Here is an 8,974-nt window from a genome sequence, read left to right as displayed (position 1 = left end):
GGCTGAGTTATAGACAACATGGACAGATGATGGTCATGAAGAAGGCTGAGTTAGAGACAACATGGACAGACAAGATGGTGGGTCATGAAGAAGGCTGAGTTAGATAGACAACATGGACAGAGACAACATGGACAGATGGTCATGAAGAAGGCTGAGTGAGACAACATGGACAGATGGTCATGAAGAAGGCTGAGTTAGATAGACAACATGAGACAACATGGACAGATGGTCATGAAGAAGGCTGAGTTAGACAACATGGACAGATGATCATGAAGAAGGCTGAGTTATAGACAACATGGACAGATGGTCATGAAGAAGGACAGTTAGAAGAAGGCTAGTTAGAGACAACATGGACAGATGGTCATGAAGAAGGCTGAGTTAGAGACAACATGGACAGATGATGGTCGTGAAGAAGGCTGAGTTAAGAGACAACATGGACAGATGGTCATGAAGAAGGCTGAGTTAGAGACAACATGGACAGATGGTCATGAAGAAGGCTGAGTTAGATAGACAACATGGACAGATGGGTCATGAAGAAGGCTGAGTTATAGACAACATGGACAGATGGTCATGAAGAAGGGTTAGTTAGAGAGACAACATGGACAGATGGTCATGAAGAAGATGGTCTGAAGAAGGCTGAGTTAGAGAGACAACATGATGGTCATGAAGAAGGCAGACAGATGGTCATGAAGAAGGCTGAAGAAGGCTGAGTTAGAGACAACATGGACAGATGGTCATGAAGAAGGCTGAGTTAGAGACAACATGGACAGATGGTCATGAAGAAGGGTTAGTTACAGATGGTCATGAAGAAGGCTGAGTTAGAGACAACATGGACAGATGGTCATGAAGAAGGCTGAGTTAGAGACAACATGGACAGACAACATGAGTTACAACATGGACAGATGGTCATGAAGAAGGCTGAGTTAGGACTGGACAGATTAAGAAGGCTGAGTTAGACAACATGGACAGATGGTCATGAAGAAGGCTGAGTTAGAGACAACATGGACAGATGGTCATGAAGAAGGCTGAGTTAGAGACAACATGGACAGATGATGGTCATGAAGAAGGCTGAGTTAGAGACAACATGGACAGATGAGTGGTCATGAAGAAGGTCATGAAGAGTTAGAGAACAACATGGACAGATGGTCATGAAGAAGGCTGAGTTAGAGACAACATGGACAGATGGTCATGAAGAAGGCTGAGTTAGAGACAACATGGACAGATTTGGAAGGCTGAGTTAGATAGACAACATGGACAGATGGTCATGAAGAAGGCTGAGTTATAGACAACATGGACAGATGGTCATGAAGAAGGGTTGGAGATTAGAAGAAGGCTGAGAGAGACAACATGGACAGATGGTCATGAAGAAGGCTGAGTTAGAGGACAGACATGGACAGAAGGCTGAGTTAGAGACAACATGGACAGATGGTCATGAAGAAGGCTGAGTTATAGACAACATGGACAGATGGTCATGAAGAAGGGTTAGTTAGAGACAGACGATGGTCAACATGAACATGGACAGATGGTCATGAAGAAGGCTGAGAAAGAGACAGATGGTCATGAAACATGGACAGATGGTCATGAAGAAGGCTGAGTTAGATAGACAACATGGACAGACGATGCTGAAGTTAGTTAGAGACAGACATGGACAGATGGTCATGAAGAAGGCTGAGTTATAGACAACATGGACAGATGATGGTCATGAAGAAGGCTAGAAGGCTGAGTTAGAGACAACATGGACAGATGATGGTCATGAAGAAGGCTGAGTTATAGATGACAACATGGACAGATGATGGTCATGAAGAAGGCTGAGTTAGAGACAACATGGACAGATGATGGTCATGAAGAAGGCTGAGTTAGACAACGTGGACAGATGATGGTCATGGAAGGCAGAGACAACATTAACAGATGGTCATGAAGAAGGCTGAGTTAGAGACAACATGGACAGATGATGGTCATGAAGAAGGCTGAGTTAGAGACAACATGGACAGATGATGGTCATGAAGAAGGCTGAGAGAGACAACATGGACAGATGGTCATAAACATGGACAGATGATGGTCATGAAGAAGGCTGAGTTAGAGACAACATGGACAGATGATGGTCATGAAGAAGGCTGAGTTATAGACAACATGGACAGATGATGGTCATGAAGAAGGCTGAGTTAGATAGACAACATGGACAGATGATAACATTCATGAAGAAGGCTGAGTTAGAGACAACATGGACAGATGAAGAAGGCTGATGGTCATGAAGAAGAAGGCTGAGTGAGACAACATTGACAGATGGTCATGAAGAAGGCTGAGATAGAGACAACATGGACAGATGGTCATGAAGAAGGACAACATGGACAGATGAGTTAGAGACAACATGGACAGATGGTCATGAAGAAGGGACAGATTAGTTAGAGACAACATGGACAGATGGTCATGAAGAAGGCTGTTAGTTAGAGACAACATGGACAGATGGTCATGAAGAATAGGCTGAGTTAGAGACAACATGGACAGATGATGGTCATGAAGAAGGCTGAGTTAGAGACAACATGGACAGATGATGTCATGAAGAAGGCTGAGTTAGAGACAACATGGACAGATGGTCAAGAAGGCTGAGTTAAGAAGGCTGAGTTAGAGACAACATGGACAGATGGTCGTGAAGAAGGCTGAGTTAGAGACAACATGGACAGATTAGAAGGCTTAGAGACAACATGGACAGATGGTCAGATGGTCATGAAGAAGGCTGAAGAAGGACAGATGGTCTGAGTTAGAGACAACATGGACAGATGGTCATAAAGAAGGGTTAGTTAGAGACAACATGGACAGATGGTCATGAAGAAGGCTGAGTTAGAGACAACATGGACAGATGGTCGTGAAGAAGGGTTAGTTAGAGACAACATGGACAGATGGTCATGAAGAAGGCTGAGTTAGAGACAACATGGACAGATGATTAGTCATGAAGAAGGCTGAGTTAGAGACAACATGGACAGATGATGGTCATGAAGAAGGCTGAGTGAGACAACATGGACAGATGGTCATGAAGAAGGCTGAGTTAGAGACAACATGGACAGATGATGGTCATGAAGAAGGCTGAGTTATAGATAACATGGACAGACGATGGTCATGAAGAAGGCTGAGTGAGACAACATTGACAGATGGTCATGAAGAAGGCTGAGTTAGAGACAACATGGAACATGGACAGATGATGGTCATGAAGAAGGCTGAGTTAGAGACAACATGGACAGACGATGGTCATGAAGAAGGCTGAGTTAGAGACAACATGGACAGATGATGGTCATGAAGAAGGCTGAGTTAGAGACAACATGGACAGATGGTCATGAAGAAGGCTGAGTTAGAGACAACATGGACAGATGATGGTCATGAAGAAGGCTGAGTTAGATAGACAACATGGACAGATGGTCATGAAGAAGGCTGAGTTAGAGACAACATGGACAGATGGTCATGAAGAAGGCTGAGTTAGAGACAACATGGACAGATGATGGTCATGAAGAAGGGTTAGTTAGAGACAACATGGACAGATGATCATGAAGAAGACATGAGTTAGTTAGACAACATGGACAGATGATGGTCATGAAGAATGGCTGAGTTAGAAGACAACATGGACAGATGATGGTCATGAAGAAGGGCTGAGTTAGAGACAACATGGACAGATGTTCATGAAGAAGGCTGAGTTATAGACAACATGGACAGATGGTCACAAAGAAGGCTGAGTTAGATAGACAACATGGACAGATGATGGTCATGAAGAAGGCTGAGTTAGAGACAACATGGACAGATGGTCATGAAGAAGGCTGAGTTAGATAGACAACATGGACAGATGATCATGAAGAAGGCTGAGTTAGAGACAACATGGACAGATGGTCATGAAGAAGGCTGAGATAGAGACAACATGGACAGATGGTCATAAAGAAGGGTTAGTTAGAGACAACATGGACAGATGGTCATAAAGAAGGGTTAGTTAGAGACAACATGGACAGATGGTCATAAAGAAGGGTTAGTTAGAGACAACATGGACAGATGGTCATGAAGAAGGCTGAGTTAGAGACAACATGGACAGAAGAAGGCTGAGTTAGAGACGGTCATGAAGAAGGCTGAGTTAGAGACAACATGGACAGATGATGATGAAGAAGGCTGAGTTAGAAGACAACATGGACAGATGATGCAACAACAGATGAATGAAGAAGCAAATGGATACACTAATAAGATGATGGTCATGAAGAAGGCTCAACCAATGATTATATAGACAATGGACAGATGATGGTCATGAAGAAGGCTTATAGTACAACATGGACAGATATGGTCATAATCCAACATGGACATGGTATAAGAAGACTAATGATACATAATCCCAAATTATGATAAGAAGGCTGAGTTAGAGACAACATGGACAGATGATGGTCAAATGAAGACAATAAATAGTTAGAGACAACATGGACAGATGATGGTCATGAAGAAGGCTGAGTTAGAGACAACATGGACAGACAATGGTCATGAAGAAGGCTGAGTTAGAGACAACATGGACAGATGATGGTCATGAAGAAGGGTTAGTTAGATAGACAACATGGACAGATGGTCATGAAGAAGGCTGAGTTAGAGACAACATGGACAGATGTTCATGAAGAAGGCTGAGTTAGAGACAACATGGACAGATGATGGTCATGAAGAAGGGTTAGTTAGAGACAACATGGACAGATGATCATGAAGAAGACTGAGTTATAGACAACATGGACAGATGATGGTCATGAAGAAGGCTGAGTTAGAGACAACATGGACAGATGATGGTCATGAAGAAGGGTTAGTTAGAGACAACATGGACAGATGTTCATGAAGAAGGCTGAGTTATAGACAACATGGACAGATGGTCACAAAGAAGGCTGAGTTAGATAGACAACATGGACAGATGATGGTCATGAAGAAGGCTGAGTTAGAGACAACATGGACAGATGGTCACAAAGAAGGCTGAGTTAGATAGACAACATGGACAGATGATCATGAAGAAGGCTGGGTTAGAGACAACATGGACAGATGGTCATGAAGAAGGCTGAGTTAGATAGACAACATGGACAGATGGTCATGAAGAAGGCTGAGTTAGAGACAACATGGACAGATGGTCATAAAGAAGGGTTAGTTAGAGACAACATGGACGGATGGTCATGAAGAAGGCTGAGTTAGAGACAACATGGACAGATGGTCATGAAGAAGGCTGAGTTAGAGACAACATGGACAGATGGTCATGAAGAAGGCTGAGTTAGAGACAACATGGACAGATGATGATTAATACATGAAAGAAAAAAGAATGATGCACAATAATAAAGTTATACACTAATAAATACATAATCCCAAATTATATACTAATAAATATATACAATAAATACATCCCAAATTATATACTAATAAATACATAATCCCAAATTATATACTAATAAATAACAATCCTGAAATTGTACACTAATAAATAGACAATCCCAAATGATATACTAATAAATACAGAATCCCAAAGTATATACTGTACTAATAAATACATTATCCCAAATCATATACTAATAAATGCATAATCCCAAATTATACACTAATAAATACATAATCCCAAATTATACACTAATAAATACACAATCCCAAAGTATATACTGTACTAATAAATACATTATCCCAAATCATATACTAATAAATGCATAATCCCAAATTATATACTAATAAATACATAATCCCAAATTATACACTAATAAATACATAATCCCAAAAGGCACTATTTTAAGCATGACATGTGGGAGTGTTTGTGTCATTACAAAAATGCTAATCTGGTGTAAATCTATTTGGTTTGAAGTGTGCTTGTATGTAACAGAGGGTTTAAACTGTGTAGTGCTCTCCATATGCACTTTATTCAGCATGGTACCCTCTGCTACATAGTCTAGACTACATGTTTACAGCTCAATAAAAATACATGTTGCGTTTTCTCACGACTCAAACAGACACGTCATGCATAATATGCATATGGGGATAATTTAAGTCAACTCTTTGCTCGGCATACCATTCAAATGAAATAGATTTGTCAGATTTGCATTTTTTTTTCTCGTCACAAACATACCCACAACAAATCCTGATTTGAAGTGCATATGTAGAGTACTTCACAGGTTAACCCCTTTGTACATACTAACACTTTAAACCAAATATAGATTTACACCAGATTAGCATTTCTTTGCAATGACACAAACACTCCCACAAGTCATGCTTAAAAGTGCCTTTTGTGATTATGTATTTATTAGTTTATAATTTGCTATTGTTAAGAAAAAATGCAAATCTGACAAATCTTTTTCATTTGAATGGTATGCACAGCAAAGAGTTGACATTAAATGATCTCCCTGTGCATATTATGCATGACTTGTCTGTTTGAGTCGTGACAAAACACAACATTTATTTTTATTGAACTGTAAACATGTAGTCTAGACTATGTAGCAGAGGGTAAATATGCAGAATGGTCCACTGTACTGCTCTATTCATATGGAAAAAACAACCCCATACATCCAGCCATCCAGCCAGTACCAACCTGATTTGGAAGCAGCTCCGTTCTGTTGTTGCTCATAGCCAATCACCCTCTGTTGCATGGCTGCATGATCCTTCTTGAACCGGCTGTCGAAAGTATGGAGAACCATCAAGTCCCTGACCGTTTTCCCCTTGTTCGTCCACTCATCCGACCGGGCTTTGTGATGCTCTATCTCCGGTGTCAAGCTGTCAGGTATGTGCTGCTTATCCTTCTCGTGCTGGTCACTACAGGAGACCGAGACTAACTGTTTACCGCCGCCGTGCTCGTTGGGGCTACCTGCAATCAAACCGGACCCCGGGTGCCCCATCGCCATCGGACACACGGTTCTGCCGTTACCTACGTGTAACAAGGACATGTTCCCGTTCACCAGAGGAACGAGATTTGGAGGAACCGTGTTATTCCTTCGCGGGTTGGGGCTCTGCCGGTTGAGCTCGTGTGAGTCGTCCGGTTTAGGAAATCCATTAGGTACCGGAATTCCGTTAGCCTGTCTCCCAGACTGGTACTCCGGTCCCATCCGCAGTGGACGGTCCAAGGTGGAGAGGGGGTAGCGGTCTAGGGGCTGTGACGGCCGGGACCCGGGGTCTCCTCCAGACCCGTGGTGGTTAGACTGGATCTCTTTCCCGGATAGCTGCTGCTGTTTCCCCGGTCCCGGAGACCTCCCCTCCTGGAAGCCGTGAGCCCGCTTCAGCTGCCGGGCTGTCTCAATCACAAACTCGATCCGGTCCGCTCCTTCGTAGTTAACACATCCCCTGCAGATGGGTTCGGTAAAATCCCAGATCATAGCCCAGGGCATGCGGGGCAGGTCGCATAAATAACAGGACTGTCTACGAGAGGCAGCTACCACCGCAGACGACATGGCTTCCCTTTCACCGAAAAACGGAGTTTAAATCTCTCTCAAACCAGGTCTCTGTGATAGAATCTATCCAATACGTTCAAGAAACTAGTTCCTTCCGTTTCTCTAAAAAGAAAACGTGTCCTCTCCTCTCCCCGTCTGTCTCCGGACTACAGCAACATACATAGTTCATAACAGCAGAGTAGAATGTTCTTTACTACGTCGTACGTGTGACCTGTCTCTGTCACTGCCTAGTCTACTACTGCCTCCGCTCAGCCCAGTCTCGATGTAGAGCAGGGACGTGTCAGCTCAGCTCCAAGGCAGCGATGTCTCTGGAAACGGTGCTTCCAGCTTGAATATTCTATTGACTTGACTCTTCTACGCCAGTCCTCTTCATGCTCTGAAGCCAGCTTCTCTATTGAACCACTTCTTGAACATTTTGAAAGAAGCTAACAGCAGCCAGACACTCTGGGGTGGGAGAGAAGAGAACGTGTTATATTGCCTTCTGCTGCAAGCAAAGCCATGGGAAGTAGGGTGCTGAGTGTGCTGCAGCACCCCTGTTAAAATGACATAAAACAATTTATCCCAAATATATATATATATATAATATATATATATATATATATATATATATATATATATATATATTTGTTAACATTCAAATATTATTTCCCCACATCTTACATGTTTTATTTGATTTATTTAACCTTTATTTAATGGCTGCAAGATTGAAACAGAAAATATATCCACATAAGTATCCTCTTTTGTAAGGGATGGTTGTAACACTTGTTGCATTTTTGTCAATTTCTCAGAGATTGTACATTTAAAATGTGATACGAACAACTAAATCTGTCTGCTACAATTTGGTATTATCTCTCTAAATCACCCAGACAAGGTGTGACTTTGTCTCAAATACAAGGAGTAAAATGTTAGTTGTAACAGGGCTTGAACAGGGCTTGAACAGAGCTTGAACAGGGCTTGAACAGGGCTTGAGCAGGGTTTGAACAGGGCTTGAACAGGGCTTGAGCAGGGTTTGAACAGGGCTTGAGCAGAGCTTGAGCAGAGCTTGAACAGGGCTTGAACAGAGCTTGAGCAGGGTTTGAACAGGGATTGAGCAGGGCTTGAGGAGGGCTTGAACATGGCTTGAGCAGGGCTTGAACATGATGAATTTGAGCAGGGCTTGAACAGGGCTTGAGCAGGGCTTGAAGATGGATTGGGCAGGGCTTGGAATGAACTGCAGCAGTCTGAAGATAAGGCATGAGAACAGAATAACAGTGCCATATTTAACATAAAATGTTTATTGTTTTTCCTCTCCAAAATCTAGTTAGCATAATAATACAAATCCCATAGGAATCATTCTGTTTAAGATAGAGATATCTGTTTGAATGGGCTCAATCCACTGCATCCACAACGGTGGCCCTGCCCATCTGTGGTGAAAGGTGGCCGATCAACAGCGGTGATTGTCAGACCATGAGACGCCCATCTGTGGTGAAAGGTGGCCTAGCAACAGCGGTGTTTGTCAGACCATAAGACATCCTGTAAATCGTCTTCTCACGAAGACGTCTATAGCATCCTAACGGTTTGGCCTT

At 42.6% G+C, this 8,974-nt stretch overlaps 1 protein-coding gene across 1 annotated transcript; it reads right to left on the bottom strand.

The window, feature by feature from the left end:
- Nucleotides 1–6,556: 6,556 nt before the first annotated feature.
- On the bottom strand, nucleotides 6,557–7,443 carry LOC135536828 (interferon regulatory factor 2-binding protein 2-A-like; the record flags this gene model as incomplete). Its single annotated transcript, XM_064963078.1, has 1 exon — nucleotides 6,557–7,443. A coding segment is annotated over exon 1 (853 nt), but the record flags the coding sequence as incomplete, so codon positions are not given.
- Nucleotides 7,444–8,974: the final 1,531 nt, after the last annotated feature.

The sequence above is a fragment of the Oncorhynchus masou genome, unplaced genomic scaffold, assembly GCF_036934945.1.
Source record: "Oncorhynchus masou masou isolate Uvic2021 unplaced genomic scaffold, UVic_Omas_1.1 unplaced_scaffold_6683, whole genome shotgun sequence".
Lineage (NCBI taxonomy): Eukaryota > Metazoa > Chordata > Actinopteri > Salmoniformes > Salmonidae > Oncorhynchus > Oncorhynchus masou.
Note: the sequence above shows the minus strand (reverse complement) of the source record. Positions and strands in the feature narration are given on the sequence as shown.